General features: G+C 37.5%; 1 protein-coding gene across 1 annotated transcript in view; it reads right to left on the bottom strand.

Moving 5' to 3' along the window:
• Positions 1-19,943, bottom strand: part of Dpyd (dihydropyrimidine dehydrogenase) — an 864,105-nt gene that overhangs the window by 481,683 nt on the left and 362,479 nt on the right. The window contains 1 exon segment of the mRNA NM_031027.2: positions 1,999-2,183. Coding sequence (NP_112289.2) covers positions 1,999-2,183 — 185 coding nt within the window.

The raw sequence follows: 19,943 nt of genomic DNA, 5'->3' as shown, positions 1-19,943 counted from the left end.
GAATTACAGTAGAATAAGTAAATTAAAATATAGGATGATGGAGGACAGAGACTTCTTCAAACAAGAGAATGCCCATGCATGGGAGCTGACTTCTGGAACTTTCTCTGTGAGGTTTGGTTTGTTTGTTTGTTTTTGAAAGTACTAAGAAAAGTTACATTTAAAACAAAGAAAGTCCATATGATCTGCAAGCATTGTCCTGTTGTCTTTACAGAGACCATTCACCAAGCTGCTGTTTCTGAGAACCACACTTCTTCTACTTGGTAAAAACAGGTGTTTTGTTGTTGTTTTGTTTTGTTTTGTTTTTGCTGGTTTGTTTTTTTTTTACTTCCCTTTTGCCTGCCTTTTAATTTATGAACATATCATAGATAATTTTTAAATTTAAGTTTGTCAATGGTAACATTTTCCTGAACCTTAATCTTTTCACTACAAAACCAATAGTTCGTTTCCCTCGTTTTGGAATTCCTAAATTTCAGGGCACCATGCTATGGTTTTGACTCAATATCTTAATATCTACTACTTGCAGATGCCCTGGGTGAGGTGGGAAGAGATAGGTGAGTTAAGCATGAAAACCTTAATAAACAGAATACTGAAATACACAAACAAGCATAAGGCCTAACAAGGTGGCCTGGCTGAAATGCATAAGTTATTAAACAAAAACTCAAAGAAGGAGTAGAATGATTTCATCTTTTTCACGGAAAAGATGAAAAAGGGCAAGGAAAGCTAAAAGTAAAAATGCATTGTTCAAATGTTAAGGGAAACCAAAGAAAACGCAGAAAATCAAGGGGGCCCACAATAGCTGTACATTTCCTAAATAAGAGAGAAACTGAGTAGCTTGTATTCATGTATTTATGAATATGTAAGTATAAATGTGTTAGTGAATGTGTGTTTAACAGTAAATGAAAAAAGGTCCTGAATTGGAAAGGGAGGATGGAAGGATGCATAGGAAGGTTTTCAGAAAGAAAGAAGTTACATAATCATAATCTCAAAAATAAAAGATAATAACCTATACAAAATTATTAAAAACTATGTTAATAAGATGAACTCATCAAGGAACACTCTTTGTAAAGGGGGGAACCTAATCAAATTTGGAATAAAAATAAAGTAGCATGTTTAGTAAAAGCACAAACTAAGATCTAGTAGTTTAACCTTTTTCTGCTTCAACACCACAGAGTCACTGTACCAAAGCTTGTTCAATTTTCTATTTCATCATTTTAACATGTTGCATCTTATCAGAAAACTATTTCATTTAAAAATGTAGCAACTGACCTGATGATTTTCAATAGTTTGCTTTCTGCTTGTTTATGTACACTAAATTTGGAAATGGCTAGGACTTCATCTGGTCCATGTGGATAGACCAAATAGCTTTCTAGTCTACATAGCTTCATTATGAATCAGATTCTAGATCCTATCGTTGCAGGTATCATCAAATGTGATACATGTAGGCTCCTTTATTTAAGCTGTTGCGAACACTTTGCAACAAGTTTTCACCTTCATAGCACTCCACTAATAGAAATACATAATGCATTTTCAATCAGATGAATAATTTTACTACCCAGTCTGCATGTTAAAAGTTGTATCCAAGTGAAATATATATATACATATATATATTATATATGTACATACTTTATATGTACATATACAATTTATCAAAATGCTCATACAGAGTTAGGGAGATGGCTCATTGGGTAAGAGCATTTACTATGCAAGCATGGGGACTTGAGCTCAAATCCTCAGAATCCCTTTGAAATAGCTGAATGGCTCCATGCACCTATAACCCCATCACTGGTAGGAGTACAGACAGGAGGCTCAACAGGGATTTCTGGCTATCTGCACAGTTCTTGCCTCATTGAGAAACACAAGCCAAGGCAATAAGTCAGAAAGAGATAAGGTAGGACTCTTAATGTACACTCACATAGGCACATAAACCAGCATAGATTCATATCGAAACTCAAAAAGTACTTATGAGAAAAACACGTGATATTGATGACAAACGCATACCTGTATGTACTCGTGAATGTACCATGAAGCCTGTTTTCCATCGTTGACAGATTCCACTGTGGTGTTAGCCATACCCACAACATCACCACCTGCAAATACCCATGGCTCACTGGTTTGCATGGTTTCTGGGTTTACTTCAGGGAGACCCCATCTGTTAAACTTGATGGGACTCAATGCTTCTATCACTGAAAAAGAGGAAAGATAGTAGGTAATGATAGAACAGTGAAATATATAAAAGCAACTGTTTTAAATAAACCAGAAAAAAACCAAAAAAATTGTAATAATTGAAATACCAGAGTGAATTCCTTCAAGTTTACTATTTCAACTGCAAAAACATAACTCACGTGTGGAAATTAAAAGAGAGTTGGGAAGTACTAAGTCTTTACTTAACTATACAATAAGAGTTGAGTCTATGGAGAGCTTGTGAAATCCGTACAAGGGAATTTCCATAAGTACGCTCAGCCATGAAGCTGTTCCCATTCACATCACCCCAATACTGTCCCTGGCTGCTGCAGGTGAAAACTGGAGCATTGATTCCTGGATTGGGATCCACAGCAAGTCTCTTCTTTTCATAACAAGACACTTTATAAAGTAAAATGACAAAACCTATATTTTCCCCAAATAATTTAAAATTATTGTTAAACAATTTGACTCAGGTATGCATCTGCATTGGATTCAAAATAGCTGTCTCTTTTGTTTCATAAAAGCCAGAAGATGCGAATATTGTCCTCAGTTCTTTGTGAAAATTCTCTTAATATGCTTATATAATTATTTGCTATATGATTTCTCTAGTAATATATAGATGTCATGGAAAGGGTTGAGATAATTTACAGAAAATTACATAATTGATTTTTTTTCTGAAATTGTAGTTGTGGTATTTGAAAGAGAAAAGCTGTCTGGAAGATAAAGAGCCTCTATGCTTGTACACGTGTGCTGGAGTTCAGGGTTATATGTTATCTACAGGTTGCCACCATGTCATGATTTTTATATACAGCATCTAGATGTAGACAAAAAGAACTATTCTCCCAATGGGAGAGATGAGGAAGACAGACAGACAGATAGGCACACACAACACACACACACACACACAAAGAGAGAGAGAGAGAGAGAGAGAGAGAGAGAGAGAGAGAGAGAGAGAGAGAGAGAGAGAGATTGACTAAACTGTAAAGGATACCTGCATTTCCTGAAATAGAAATTTAAATTGTTAAATGAATCAATAGTAAAGTAACCAAATGTAGACATTGTGAGTAAGTGAGCACCGAGTGCCCACCCTCAGCCAGTGAGTCTATAACACAAATCCCCTGTTCCTAAGACCAAAGAGCCAGAGAAGAGCAGACAATGTCTTCTGGAGATGACAGGGAAGCTATAGCCATGAATTTTCAACCATGTTGCTAAGTAAGATCTGGAAAGAATTATAACAGCAATCAACATGCCAATGTGGAGAGAGACTATCTCACAAGGATAGACTCCTCAGTGAAGAGCTACGAGCAGAGCTGTAAGTAGTGAGAATAACCTTTGATAAGTTTTCCAATTGTAAATGGCCAGCCCTAAATAAGTTCATGTAGGAGCAGCGCTAAATGGCTAAAAGGATGAGAATATCAGGCAAAGTTGCTGGTTCAAGGGGGAAGAGGAGAAATAATATAAATACATCATATTCATGTGCAAAAGTCTAAAAATGGATTAAAATCGAGCCTTGTATTATACATGTTACATTCTACGTAAAGTGGGAATAGGCAGTTATTATTTGGCTTGTGCAGCTATGCTTTATCTGCAGGCCTATGGAGCCCAGACAAACAGACATATGTATATCTGCTTGCATCTAGACTACTGTGTGTGAGACAGTGCTTGAACTTTAAAAAAAAACACTGAGCTGGGTTGATAGGTGTATGAACAAGAGAGTCCACAACATAAAGCTACCCCAGTCAGGTTTCTATTTTAAAATCTGCTATTTGTATTTCTTATGCTATTTCACCTTTCATCAAGAGTAAAATTAAATATTCATGTAATTATTTTCCATGCAGAATGGCATTTTGAGGTTTTTCTAATGTCTTTAAAGGTCACATGAAAGGAGACCTTTCTCATTGTTCCCCATTGCATAACAGATCATCACTACCATCTGTTGACAGTTACTTGAGCTGCAAGAGAGAAAAACATCAGTAGTGAATACGACTCTTGTCGTCAATGTGACATAATGGATCCTCACTGAATAGCACATACGCTAAACTTTAGAAGTGTAGGCCAGTGACTAAATAATCATATATAAAACCATATGCAAAATAGAAAATTTATATACACTCTGGCCCAAATAGAAGTCTAAAATTAAGAGAGTTTAGAAAGGGAAATCAATTCCAGGCCCCCTCTATACATTTAATATCATTTTTGACAGGAACAGACTCAAAATACTGGCTTTCACTCTGAGAATGTGCAAAATGAAGATTATGGATTAATTGTTATTCCTCATTACCCCTAAGAAAGACCTATGTTGTGAAGCTATTGAAGTCTATATTGAGGACCCTGCTTTGATATTATGAAATATGAACCAAGAAAATGATAATGTGTATAAGTTCGAATATGTAATTCTGAGGCCTTTGGTCTCTACAAAACAGTCATTGGAAAAATTAGAAAATGAACAAAATTTGTGACTATTAGCAGGGCTACTAGGGCTCCTAAATGTTTCTTTCAGCAGGACCAAGCAGTGACTCTGAGAACGATGGGCCTTCACGAACCACAAGCATCTCCCTGCAGGTCCAGTAGACTCTGCTTAGGCCCATAAAATATTTATAGCATATTCAAAAGTTCATCGAATCCACGTATTTCAAAAATATCTTTCTCAATTTCCTGCATGTTTCGTGTGTGTGTGTGTGCACATGTGTATGTGTATGTGTGTGTGTGTATGTGTGTGTGTGTGTATGTGTGTGTGTGTGCATGTATCTTTATGCACTTGTGCTCATGTATACGAATTCCAAAGATTGGTTGAGGGTCTTCCCTTAATAGTCCTTCATTGATTTGATGACACAGAGTCTCTCATTGAACCTGCAGCTCCTTAGTATGACTACACTTACCGACCAATGAACGTTAGGGCTCTGCCTGTCTCCAAGCCACCAGAACTACAGTCTCAGCAGATACCACCGTCCCTAGCTTATTATTGTGCTGAAGGAATCTGAACCCAGGGTGCCAGGCACTTTACTGAGCAAGTCATCTCCTCAGTCTTACCATTCTTAACTTCCATGATCTTCAAACAATAGCCGTTGTTCTTACTCTCTTGCCTCTGAATTTTGTAAACCTTTAAGGTACCATATCTAGATTTCAAATTAGGACTCCAATCGAGAAAAAGTCAGTGCGTTTGCTTTGCAATTTGTCAGTGAGGCGTCCACTTGCTCTGCTGCGTGTAACAAGGGAATCTCTATTATCTGCATCATTGGAATCATCCTTCGATGGACAACTCACTCTTCTGCTGATATATTTGACTTGGAATTCAGTGTAAACGAACCTGAGAAGCAGATTACTGCTGCCTTGATGCGGCTAAGAAGAGATGAGGGCCCACATGGATGAAAAATGTATGTTTACATTTGCAAACCAAATAATGGCTTGCCATTTCCGATGAAGTGTTAAATGAATATTAATAAAGGCTTGTATGTTTTTCTTTCTGTCTTGAAGGGTGTAGGCATTTTCTGGTATAATCATTTACAGTCTTCCCACAAATTTCCAAGGGATTGTATGTTGATGGAGACAGGCATATGTCCCAGTAGCTCCATAATTGAACAAAGAACTTGAAAAAGAACCTTTAAACATGCTTATTAACAGTCCAGATTATTCTCCAAATGAGCGAGAAATATGCTAAATGATATGGTGCCTGGAAGTTTATGCAGTTTTTAAAACAACGGAAACATCCTTAATTCATACCAAACATTTGAGATTTATGTTAATTTTCTGCTTTAATTACTACTGTGTTCAAATGAGCTAATTTAAAAAACAAAGACACTCCAAGGTAGCTTTATAACAAGAAATGGTTTTGAAATAAGAACTTTTAGTCAATTTAATGTTGTGCACAAAATTTTATATATATTATACACACACACACACACACACACACACAGAGAGAGAGAGAGAGAGAGAGAGAGAGAGAGAGAGAGAGAGAGAGAGAGAGACTTAATTGTATTGTGACACACAAGTTCTTCAATAAGCCATAGCTTAAAATTGCAGAAACCGTCCCTTAGGGACACATCAACAGCAGATGCAGATTGCCAAGGTCAATTAAACTGACATAACCACGCTGTCATATATGTAGAAAGAGAAAACCATAAGAATTTGACAAGTGTGTTTCTCAGTATTTATAAAAAGATGTGGAAGGCATTATAGTTGAGTACATAAATATAAATCAGTTCTCCATAAACAAGGAAAACAACAGTGCAGAAATCATAATGGAAAGGATTATTACTATTTTTTGAAGAGTTTGGCTTTCTTTATAAAGGAATGGAAGAAAAAATCCTAAAAGATTTATAATGAAGTAGTATCCTGAGAACTTAGGTGAATCCATCCCCATGAATGTTGTTTAATTTGATAGCCATGATGACCCAGTAGAATCAAAGTATGATGAAGAAAGAAAACAAACCAGGGCAGTCATCTCAGTAATCAGAGAAGAAAGCAAAAGCTGAAACACATCAAAGGACTCTAAGCAGAGAGCTAGGATCTGAGAATTCTGTTTAAATAGAGGGACAACTGGGAGAAAGCAAGAAATGGAACTGAAACCACCAACAACTGAGGACAGCATGTTGGGATAGCAGGCTCAGGGTACACGTACATAGCCCTAAGGATACTATCAGGATGTAGTCACCAGAGCCAATGAGGACTGAATTAAGGAGCTGCCTCTTTCCTTTAAACACCTAAGAAAATCCCCTTGATGCCCTATCTTTCTTCCTCTTCTCAAGACTTTTGCCATGTCATTTCTTACTCTACTCAAACATAGCACTTATAATTATTTTGTCTGCCTCACCTACTCTGAAACCTTGGATTTTTGACACGTTCCCCCTCTCATAGCTATAGCCACATCTTTTTTGTTAGGGTAATCCATACTGTCCTTTCCCCACCACTCAATGACACCTTCCATTCGGCCTGGCCAATCAAACTATGACCTATTTTGTTTCCAAATCTTGTGGCCCAGTCATCTTCCTTTTTATCTTTCCGTAGCATCCAGCCATTAATCTGCCTGCATTATTTTTCTCTCTTCTCTTCTTGCATGTACACAAAGCTCTTATGTGTATACTCTCTTAAGTTTTGAGTTGTTCCCAAGATTGTAGGTATGTTCCATCTCTAAACTTTTCTTGTCACAAGTCTATAAAAACACTGTCCATTCTCCATTGAAATTATAGTCACTGTGGTCCTGACCTTGATCTCAATGAAAATGATCTCAACCTCTACTTTGAAATCTTCCTTGGTTCAACTTTCTTCTACTTAGTTATTGCTGTATTGCTATAAAGAGACACAATAAGAAAAGAAACTTATAAAAGAAAGCAAATAATTGAGGACTTACAGTTTCAGAGGTTTTGACTAACAGTTGGGAAACAGGGCATTGGAAAGCAGGCATGGTGTCAGGAGCAGCTAAGGTAGCTTATATCTTATGCATAAATTAGAGGAAGGGAGAAAGGGAAAGAGTTGGCTTGGCATGGGCTTTTGAAATTTCATAGCCCATCCCCAGGGACACGCCTCCTCCAACAAGGCCACACCTTCTAATCCTTTCCCAAAGAGTTGTACCAACTAGGGATCAAGCATCCAAATATACAAGCTTATAGGGCCACTCTCTTTTAAGCTACTACACTGCCTGTCAGATTTTAATTGGGACAATCTAATGTCCCTTCCAAATTATCATACTTAAATTGAGATCACAATCCCACTCTGTTTTCCCATCCATTTTCTAATTACTAATGACCTCCTTCTTTTACTTGTAACCTCCTTTTGGTCCCTTGTGGACCTTCGGCTTTTTCTGTTGCCAAATTCTGAAGAATCTTTTTTTCCCTTGTTCAAGAAATGTCCTCATGTCATATTTCCTAGAAAGTCCACAGGCTATCAAATATCTTCACACTGCCAAAACTAAAAACCAATTGTATCAATACCCAAGATGCCTCTCTTCTTTCTCACTGGTATTTAAGAAATGCCCTTCCTGTTAAGAGCCATGGGCCTTTCAAGGGATGGCTTTGCTTCCTATGCAATCTCCTGGCACTCTACCATTATCTACTACCTCTAGGCAGCTCTCTCCTCTATAGTTACACATAAACATAGTATCCTCTATTTAGAAAGAACACAAGACCTGTGCTAGCTTCACAAACCATCTTCATATGTGTTTCTTCAAGATAGTTAATTCATTACAGGTTGTCAAATCTTGTGACTTTCAGAAGTCAGATACTTTTAGGGACAAGTGAGGAGCCCAGCCAACACAATGGAAGCCATTCCTTCTTTTCAGGGCTATAAAAAAGTGGAGACCTTGATTCTTCCTCCTATCGGTGATACTGGTTGTCATAATTTCTTGTCAGTCTTCCAGAGGACTTTGTCTTTGTCCCAAGAGTCCTTTGTTTTGGTTTCCATCACACCCCTCTGCTTTTCCTCTTGCCCCGTCATACTTTGTAATTATTAATGCTGCCTTTTCATATTTTCTCCATTTCTCCAATGGCCGAAAATTAGAGTTTAAACAAATTGGCATCACCTTTGAGTCATTTCTTTCCAACAACCTCACCATGGGTTCACTTAACGAGATCTTTGAACCCATCTGATGAAGTTTTCTCATATTCATTTCTTGTAGTCTATTGATTCTGCCCTTACTAAATGTGAAGAAAATCAATTGACACTCACAGATCCTTTGTAATTGGTAGGCATTAATACTCTATTTCTTCATATTATTTTATGTCAATCACAAAAGAGATGTCAATGGTACATACTGTCATTCTCCTTATGGCCAAGAGGTGGCAGGGACTATATTTTAATTAATTGGTTACCCCAAAAGCATTCCTTAATACTGACCTAGAGGTATGAGAATGTCAAGATGAGTGGTTCAAGAATTGTCTCTGAGAATTTCCCACTGGAGACCAGGATAACTAAAACGGACAGATGAATATTGGAAGGACAACTAACACCAGTATTGACTGGATTTGTAGATACACCACCTAGGTCATCTTTTCAGTGAGTTGAGTTCTTTGTCTGTGAAAGGAGCCCTGTGTGCTTTCATTATCTGGACTCTCTTCCTTACTCCTGAGTTCCTGGGGATCTATGTAAATCACCCACTTCTCCAGAGTCTAGCAAAACCACTGGGACATAGGCGGATTCTAATTAGGTGTCGGTTTTATTTTTGTTTTGTTTGTTAACTTAGAGTTTCTTATTCCAGTTATTTAGCACCCATTTTATATTACTGTGCTTTGGTTGACCAGTCTGTTTTTGAAGTCCTTTGTTCCATAATGAAAGACACAGCTTACTGTGGGGAGCACACCCAAATAGTTCAAAAGGTTCTAGCATAGCAAGTATACCTGGAGGGAAATCCTAGGAGTGTGGCTCCTTTCAATTGCTTTAACTATTGTTCTTCCTTACTTTGCCAAATTATCTTCAGTTTGGTTGTATTTGTAGTTTCAAGGGGTATAAAAGTAGGGGTTTAGTTTTCTAAACCCACCACTATCAGGATATGGAGGCTCCCCAAGTCAAATCAAAGGACAGTTGCCAACAGCAGCCTTTAGAAATAACTTCTGCTGTCCTTGTATGCCACTGAGAGCTTCATTTCCATTCCTAAACTGACCAACTAATCATTTCAGAATTAAACCCATGCAAACACTTCACCTTGATTTGCTTATTTCTCCACAATAATTCCATCTATTTAAGAGTCTGTGAACTCCTTGAAGATTTGATTTCATTTTCTCTGGAAAAGATCTCCTCAAGGAGGTCAGTGCTCTTGAAGTAAATACGTGGGGATTGTTTTCAGATTCTCGGTTGGATTCCCAAATGGTGTGCTTTGATTTGCTTATTTATATTCAATGTTACCATCTACTTAAGACCACAAACTCCTTGAAGGAATAGATCATCCTTTAATCTGATTTGGACCATAATCATCATAATTCTATGCATATTTGGGTGCTTAATACTTCTTGATAATTATGAGAGGGGAAAAAAACGACAGGCTGCTGAGATATTTCACATGTAATTCCCAGGGAGAGAAAATTTGAAAATGCTGAATGATGCCACCAAGTGATATAAACAATTACAGAAAGGGGTTAAGAAAAATGTCTAATATAAAATCCCCATTTATTTCATTTAAAGCATAAACAAAAACACAGAAAGCCAAGAGAAGATTACGCTACTTGTGAAAACAATATTATTAAAGTATAAGTGAATGCTGAAGAAAATATTTTAATTAACAAAATAAATCAAATGGAAAAGATTTCCTAAATAGAGCTTTAAAAGTGAGTCTATGTGTGTTTGACTGCCATGACTAATTATGTATCCATGTAATGTGTGTTCAATTTGGGCTTATTTAAATAGCAGAAATGCTCATTAGCTGCAGTATATCTGTGAGGCTTCAGTAAACAGTTTAATGGTTTTTATGTTTAACCAATTTCATAAGTTCCTGTAATTTTAGCTTTAGCAGCTCATTAATGTTATTTTTTGATATCCATCTTACAGATCCCCCCCACCCGTCAATCCTGAGACGGCACACATCAATGCGGATTTAACGCACATAGTAGAATTGCGTTTAAACAAACTTTGTACGTTAGTGAATGTGCAATTCAAAATATAGTTCCCTTTTATAGGAGCAATATATGTTTTCTTGATGCTCGAAAGTATCTTTGATGTGGATCAAGGCTGTATTCCAGAGTGCTTATACTGATGATACTGGAAACTGCCATTGAGTGCTTTAATAAGCTTGTAGATAGTTTTGGGCTGTCAGTCACCTACCATCTCCTTGGAGCCCTATAGAATAGTTGCAATCTTAGCAATATTGTTAGGTAAATTATCAAGATCCCATTTTTAAGATGTGAAATTAAATAGAAAATCAGCTAAGTATGTAGATTAGAGGTATCTAGGGAACATGGAACTACATGAGTGTATCTCAAGAGTATTAGATGTAGTCATAGGATATCTAAAATTTTGGAAGAAGGGATGCTACTACGGGTGAACAATCAAGTCAAGCATGTGAATCAGACACAAGAATGACCAGACTAAAATTCATAAAGTCTCATTTGCGTTAGAGGAGAACCAAACTATGAATTAGTTTTAGCAAGTGTCAAATAAAAGATGGAAATGCAAGGCTGGTCACAAGATCTGCTAATCGTGAGTGCAATGAGCAGTAAACTTTAGCAACAAAACACAATGAAAAGCTTTAAAGATCGGGAGTGTGGCAAAGACATAAGGTGATGTTTGCAGGCTACTGACTGTTTAATGACAACAGCAACAAAAAATTACGACATTGGCTTGGATTCATGTGTGCAATTAGCAAATATTTATTGTCTAATACTGGTGATCTACATATTGCTGTGTGCAATATTATAAGACAATAGTGAATAATGAGTCCTTGTGGATTGTACATTGCAGAAGCAGAAATGAGCAGTAAGCAAGTAAGGAACTATATGTATGGAGAAACAGGTTACAGAGAGAACATCATGGTAAAGACTATTTCCCGATGATGGAGTTTATGATGAGAAGTAACCTAGGGGCTTTAGATGGTACTAGTATGGAGGGTCACAGAGAACTTTCCTCCGGGGGATGATATCATGGTAGAGAAAGGAAGATAAGAATGAACCAATTAGGCAAAGAACCTGGAGACCCAACAGTCTAAGATGAGGGAATATGGACTTTCCAAGCATGAGGAGAGGCTGTAGAACTTGACCTTCAGAAGGGATGCTCTTTGAATAAAGGGCAGTGGGCAGTAAAGGGCAAATGCTGTGAGAAAGAGACATGGTCCGGACCTATGCTCTCTTTACAAGAATTGTATCCTAAACAAAGAAACTGTAGTCAGGTTTGTAACGAGGGACTGAATGACGAGATTTCAAGAATCTTAGAATCCACGGGTGTCTCACATATGTCAAATATGGAACGGAGTGACGAATCCCAGGTTTTCATGTACATGGACGTGTCCAGTGTCAGACAACAGTGCCAGCTTGCTGGGTCCTATAAACCCAATCATAAATGGCCTGACTTTACTATGAATTTCCTATTAAAAGTAACTTAAAATGAGGCAATTGATACAGTCTTTTAGCGTAAGCATTTATTTATTGTTTCATTCATTGATTCATCCATTCTTTCTGTGAATACTTACTGCTCTAGAGACGGCGTCGGAGACTCTGGGTTAAAATATCATCAAACTGAACTTGCAATTATATTGTGAGTGTGACTGAGACTAGGTGAGACCAGGAACCAAACTGAAGATCAGAGGAAAAGTCCAGAAGGATGCATATTGAATTTAATGTTCCTGATTGGTGTGATGAGACCATCCATGGGTTTCCTGTCCTTTTAGATCACCAAACCCCACTAACTCTGGAATCAATCCTTGACCCAACATTGGGTAATACTTCATAAATTTGCAATTATAAGCTTTCCAATACTTAAACTATTATTTCTGATGACACTTTATAATCTAACCAAAGGTACTAGTGTGTGCAGCAGGACAACTGCTCTGTGTCACTGTGACACCACTCATATGACTCTGTTCTTTCTTTCTTTTACTAGGCTGTACTCCAAACGCCATTTGCTCTGACATACTCATCTATAGTTTTCCCAGTGGGAAGCCATTTCTCTACTTTGTGTATCATACAAGCAGTTGATATGGTTCTCCTCAAGCCACTTTCTACCTATTGACAATCTCACAACTACATGACTTTCCTCATCTTTTAGGCTGTAAAATCCAGTATGCACTGATAACAAGTTAACTTCTTGATAGTTGACACCCTAATAGGGTGGTTTAAACTTATTATATAGAGAATGAAATAGCAGAGAGTTAGAGCTCATGGGAATGTGAGAAGTCAGATGAGAAAATGTCAAAATTATACTGCAGCATTTGGTTATAATATCACAGTCAGAGAAGACAGTACATGGATTCTCAAATTTGAGGGTTATAGAGTGAGGCTGGCGATCTGGAACTTCTGATCAGAGCAACATCTAAATATACAGGGAAGAAACAAGGCCATACTAAAACAAAACTATAGGCCAGAGAGCTTATGCTAAATATTTATCAAACATGTTACCATATGCTTACCACTCTTATTTATATGGAAACAAATGGTTATGTAAGCAAAAATCCCTTTGAAAATCTCTAAAGAACTTTGCAATATCTATTTGTGATTGGTCCTGATAGGCTCATATATTTGAATGCTTAGTCCCCAGTTGGTGGAATGGTTTGACAAGCACTAGGATGTATGGCCTTGTTGGAGGGGTTGCGAGCTTCCTGGAGGAAATTTTTGAAGTCCATATCATTCCTAGCTAGTTCTATCTGCCTACTGCTTGTGGATCAGATGTAAGCCCTCAGCTACTGTTTCATGCCTGCTTGTTTTTGCCATACTTCCCAACATAATGGTCATGGACTAACCCTCTAAGAGGGTAACCTAGTAAGTTATTTCATCTGTAGTTTGATTTGCTCATGGTATTTTCTCAGTAAAAGACAAGTAACTGGGACAATATTGTAACTGTTGTGGCTATATAAATAAAAGAAAGCGATGGGTCCCATTAATCACTGAAGACTTTGGAAAAGGTCTATGGATGGTTGAAGAAATTAATTCAGGACTTTCCTAAAAAATATTCAAATATGACATTTGACTTGAGTAACATGTATAAGTGGCAATAAATATTGAATACAATTGAACATGATTTTTCTGTTATTCAAAATGTACATGAAAACCAATGTCTGCATTAATTCAATTTTATATTAAACCTACTTTAGAGCATCGTTTTCTTTATTGTATATAATCTACTAATAAGGGATATAAATCTGGAGTTATTAGTAAAATATATATTAGTCACAATATTAGTAAATACTCTGTACCATTCATCATTTATAATTTCATTGACTTTTATATCTTCGTTTTACCTATTACAGTAACTTAGTGTGGTTTCCCATTTTGGAAAAATATTGATTGTAATAATACTGTTTTATTTTCCATGTAGAACAAGTTCTTTAAGGGAGCCTGTCATCTCTGATTACATTAGAGACTGATATCTTATTCTATTCTATTAATTAATTTTAAACTATCTTTTTATTGAATATTGAATATTCTTATATGATACAGTTCTCTGTAAGGACTATAATCTTAGTGTGGTGTATTGTTTAAAGAAAGATTTTTGTATTCAAATTATAAGCTTGTTAGGATTAAGTGTCATTCAAATATAAGTTTGAAAAAATCCAAGACTATGTGGCTACTTATTTATCCTTCCTGAACCTCAAACTTTAACGAGATACAAATTTGCCAACACCCAGAAACTTGCTTTTGTTTGTTTGCTTGTGTTAATGTAAGTTATGATTCTAAATTGTATTAGTGTTGATGAATAAATATACTTTGTTCCTTTTTTAAAAAGAATGGCATTTTATTACACTGTAAGTGAACAGTATTAAAAAAAATAGCACCTGGTCAATAAGGTTCAAGGCTTCTATAGCATTCACTATACGTTGACTACTGTTAACTATATTTTATGATTTCAGTTCTCTGAAACAATTACATTATTTTTCCATTTTCTGCCTCCTTCCCCCATCAAAACTTGTTACATACCACTGCTCTGCTTCTTATATGTAATCTTTGATTTGATGGAAAATGACTTTGATTTGATTTATTCACTGTCTCCCTGTAAGAATGCATATGGTATCAAATACTAGTGAAACCTGGAAAATAAAGATAAGGAAAGGCTCTGAACAGAGCGATTCACAGGGGAAACAAACCTATTCCTATGCAGTTATTAAAGGAAGTAAAATAATTACAGAAATATCATGTCGTGCTTCAAACGGATGTCTAAGGCAGTTGTAAGTGATGTGATGTTGATTCTAAATCACTTTCAACAGTGTTATCAGTTTGACCTCCCTCCTCATCACTTCCACCTTTTAAAATAATTCTAAAAGAAAACTGTGCAAAGATTCTGTTCTGCTCAATGGTAATTCTGTGGAAATGCCAGTACGGGCATGCAGTTCTACACCCCATCTTCTCTCTGTGCAGAATATTTATAATAGAAAGATAATAAATCTAGCTAGGAAAAAATCTTACCGATAAAAAAGGCAATTTTTAAGAAAATGGATACAGTTTTCCTATTAGTCTCTTGGGAGCACTTCGTGTCCAAAATATAATTAAATCAAAGCATGGCATAGAATAGACTAGGACGGTTTTATTCTCATACCCGACTCAACCAACTAGCATTTGTAGGCATTATAAAATAAAATAGTTGTGTGAGAGATCGTGCTTATGAAGAGTAGGAAGCACAGTACCATTCAATAATATTATCTTGTTATGACTTCAAGATCCCTGCCATCACCAAATATAAGTGTCACAGTGTGGCAGGAGAGATGTTGCTAGAATCGCAAAATCAATTCTCCCATATTCATTTATCATGCTTTGATAAGAAATTTCTGTAAGAACTTTTATGTGGCCGTCCATCCACTGAATAATAGACCCTACCCTAAGAAATAAGATATGGGGGAAGTCCCACACCCGCGGATCCCGGCCCGCAGCAGCTCTCTGCCCCCAGACCCTGTGAGAGAGAGACCCAACCGCCTGGTCAGGTGGGCACTCCTGAGGCTGCAGAGCGGAAGAGACCACCAACACTGCTCACCCCTGCCCACATCCCTGGCCCAAGAGGAAACTGTATAAGGCCTCTGGGCTCCCGTGGGGGAGGGCCCAGGAGCGGCAGGACCCCTGTGCCTGAGACACCACCAGAACCAGAAGGAAACAGACCGGATAAACAGTTCTCCGCACCCAAATCAGGTGGGGGGGAGAGCTGAACCTTCAGAGAGGCAGACAAGCCTGGGAAACCAGAAGAGACTGCTCTCTGCACACACATCTCGGACGCCAGAGGAAAAAGCCAAAGACCATCTGGAACCCTGGTGCACTGAAGCTCCCGGAAACGGCGGCACAGGTCTTCCTGGTGGCTGCCGCTGCAGAGAGCGCGTGGGTAGCACCCCACGAGCGAACTTGAGCCTTGGGACCACAGGTAAGACCAACTTTTCTGCTGCAAGAAAGCTGCCTAGTGAACTCAAGACACAGGCCCACAGGAACAGCTGAAGACCTGTAGAGAGGAAAAACCACACCCCGGAAAGCAGAACACTCTGTCCCCATAACTGACTGAAAGAGAGGAAAACAGGTCTACAGCACTCCTGACACACAGGCTTATAGGACAGTCTAGCCACTGTCAGAAATAGCAGAACAAAGTAACACTAGAGATAATCTGATGGCGAGAGGCAAGCGCAGGAGCCCAAGCAACAGAAACCAAGACTACATGGCACCATCGGAGCCCAATTCTCCCATCAAAACAAACATGGAATATCCAAACACACCAGAAAAGCAAGATCTAGTTCCAAAATCATTTTTGATCATGATGCTGGAGGACTTCAAGAAAGACGTGAAGAACTCCCTTAGAGAACAAGTAGAAGCCTACAGAGAGGAATCGCAAAAATGCCTGAAAGAATCGCAAAAATCCCTGAAAGAATTCCAGGAAAACATAAATAAACAAGTAGAAGCCCATAGAGAGGAGACACAAAAATCCCTGAAAGAATTCCAGGAAAACACAATCAAACAGTTGAAGGAATTAAAAATGGAAATAGAAGCAATCAAGAAAGAACACATGGAAACAACCCTGGATATAGAAAACCAAAAGAAGAGACAAGGAGCTGTAGATACAAGCTTCATCAACAGAATACAAGAGATGGAAGAGAGAATCTCAGGAGCAGAAGATTCCATAGAAATCATTGACTCAACTGTCAAAGATAATGTAAAGTGGAAAAAGCTACTGGTCCAAAACATACAGGAAATCCAGGACTCAATGAGAAGATCAAACCTAAGGATAATAGGTATAGAAGAGAGTGAAGACTCCCAGCTCAAAGGACCAGTAAATATCTTCAACAAAATCATAGAAGAAAACTTCCCTAACCTAAAAAAAGAGATACCCATAGACATGCAAGAAGCCTACAGAACTCCAAATAGATTGGACCAGAAAAGAAACACCTCCCGTCACATAATTATCAAAACACCAAACGCACAAAATAAAGAAAGAATATTAAAAGCAGTAAGGGAAAAAGGTCAAGTAACATATAAAGGGAGACCTATCAGAATCATACCAGACTTCTCGCCAGAAATTATGAAGGCCAGAAGATCCTGGACTGATGTTAACAGACCCTAAGAGAACACAAATGCCAGCCCAGGTTACTGTATCCAGCAAAACTCTCAATTAACATAAATGGAGAAACCAAGATATTCCATGACAAAACCAAATTTACACAATATCTTTCCACAAATCCAGCACTACAAAGGAAAATAAATGGTAAAGCCCAACATAAGGAGGCAAGCTATACCCTAGAAGAAGCAAGAAACTAATCGTCTTGGCAACAAAACAAAGAGAATGAAAGCACACAAACATAACCTCACATCCAAATAAGAATATAACGGGAAGCAATAATCACTATTCCTTAATATCTCTCAATATCAATGGCCTCAACTCCCCAATAAAAAGACATAGATTAACAAACTGGATACACAACGAGGACCCTGCATTCTGCTGCCTACAGGAAACACACCTCAGAGACAAAGACAGACACTACCTCAGAGTGAAAGGCTGGAAAACAACTTTCAAAGCAAATGGTCAGAAGAAGCAAGCTGGAGTAGCCATTCTAATATCAAATAAAATCAATTTCCAACTAAAAGTCATCAAAAAAGATAAGGAAGGACACTTCATATTCATCAAAGGAAAAATCCACCAAAATGAACTCTCAATCCTAAATATCTATGCCCCAAATACAAGGGCACCTACATACGTAAAAGAAACCTTACTAAAGCTCAAAGCACACATTGCACCTCACACAATAATAGTGGGAGATTTCAACACACCACTCTCATCAATGGACAGATCATGGAAACAGAAATTAAACAGTGATGTCGACAGACTAAGAGAAGTCATGAGCCAAATGGACTTAACGGATATTTATAGAACATTCTATCCTAAAGCAAAAGGATATACCTTCTTCTCAGCTCCTCATGGTACTTTCTCCAAAATTGACCATATAATTGGTCAAAAAACGGGCCTCAACAGGTACAGAAAGATAGAAATAATCCCATGCGTGCTATCGGACCACCACGGCCAAAACTGGTCTTCAATAACAATAAGGGAAGAATGCCCACATATACATGGAAATTGAACAATGCTCTACTCAATGATAACCTGGTCAAGGAAGAAATAAAGAAAGAAATTAAAAACTTTTTAGAATTTAATGAAAATGAAGATACAACATACCCAAACTTATGGGACACAATGAAAGCTGTGCTAAGAGGAAAACTCATAGCGCTGAGTGCCTGCAGAAAGAAACAGGAAAGAGCATATGTCAGCAGCTTGACAGCACACCTAAAAGCTCTAGAACAAAAAGAAGCAAATACACCCAGGAGGAGTAGAAGGCAGGAAATAATCAAACTCAGAGCTGAAATCAACCAAGTAGAAACAAAAAGGACCATAGAAAGAATCAACAGAACCAAAAGTTGGTTCTTTGAGAAAATCAACAAGATAGATAAACCCTTAGCCAGACTAACGAGAGGACACAGAGAGTGCGTCCAAATTAACAAAATCAGAAATGAAAAGGGAGACATAACTACAGATTCAGAGGAAATTCAAAAAATCATCAGATCTTACTATAAAAACCTATATTCAACAAAACTTGAAAATCTTCAGGAAATGGACAATTTCCTAGACAGATACCAGGTATCGAAGTTAAATCAGGAACAGATAAACCAGTTAAACAACCCCATAACTCCTAAGGAAATAGAAGCAGTCATTAAAGGTCTCCCAACCAAAAAGAGCCCAGGTCCAGACGGGTTCAGTGCACAATTCTATCAAACCTTCATAGAAGACCTCATACCAATATTATCCAAACTATTCCACAAAATTGAAACAGATGGAGCACTACCGAATTCCTTCTACGAAGCCACAATTACTCTTATACCTAAACCACACAAAGACACAACAAAGAAAGAGAACTTCAGACCAATTTCCATTATGAATATCGATGCAAAAATACTCAATAAAATTCTGGCAAACCGAATTCAAGAGCACATCAAAACAATCATCCACCATGATCAAGTAGGCTTCATCCCAGGCATGCAGGGATGGTTTAATATACGGAAAACCATCAACGTGATCCATTATATAAACAAACTGAAAGAACAGAACCACATGATCATTTCATTAGATGCTGAGAAAGCATTTGACAAAATTCAACACCCCTTCATGATAAAAGTCCTGGAAAGAATAGGAATTCAAGGCCCATACCTAAACATAGTAAAAGCCATATACAGCAAACCAGTTGCTAACATTAAACTAAATGGAGAGAAAGTTGAAGCAATCCCACTAAAATCAGTGACTAGACAAGGCTGCCCACTCTCTCCCTACTAATTCAATATAGTTCTTGAAGTTCTAGCCAGAGCAATCAGACAACAAAAGGAGATCAAGTGGATACAGATCGGAAAAGAAGAGGTCAAAATATCACTATTTGCAGATGACATGATAGTATATTTAAGTGATCCCAAAAGTTCCACCAGAGAACTACTAAAGCTGATAAACAACTTCAGCAAAGTGGCTGGGTATAAAATTAACTCAAATAAATCAGTTGCCTTCCTCTATACAAAAGAGAAACAAGCCGAGAAAGAAATTAGGGAAACGACACCCTTCATAATAGACCCAAATAATATAAAGTACCTCGGTGTGACTTTAACCAAGCAAGTAAAAGATCTGTACAATAAGAA

This window comes from Rattus norvegicus, chromosome 2 (genome assembly GCF_021556685.1).
Source record: "Rattus norvegicus strain SHRSP/BbbUtx chromosome 2, alternate assembly SHRSP_T2T, whole genome shotgun sequence".
Classification (NCBI taxonomy): domain Eukaryota; kingdom Metazoa; phylum Chordata; class Mammalia; order Rodentia; family Muridae; genus Rattus; species Rattus norvegicus.
This window is presented reverse-complemented; position numbering and strand designations above follow the sequence as displayed.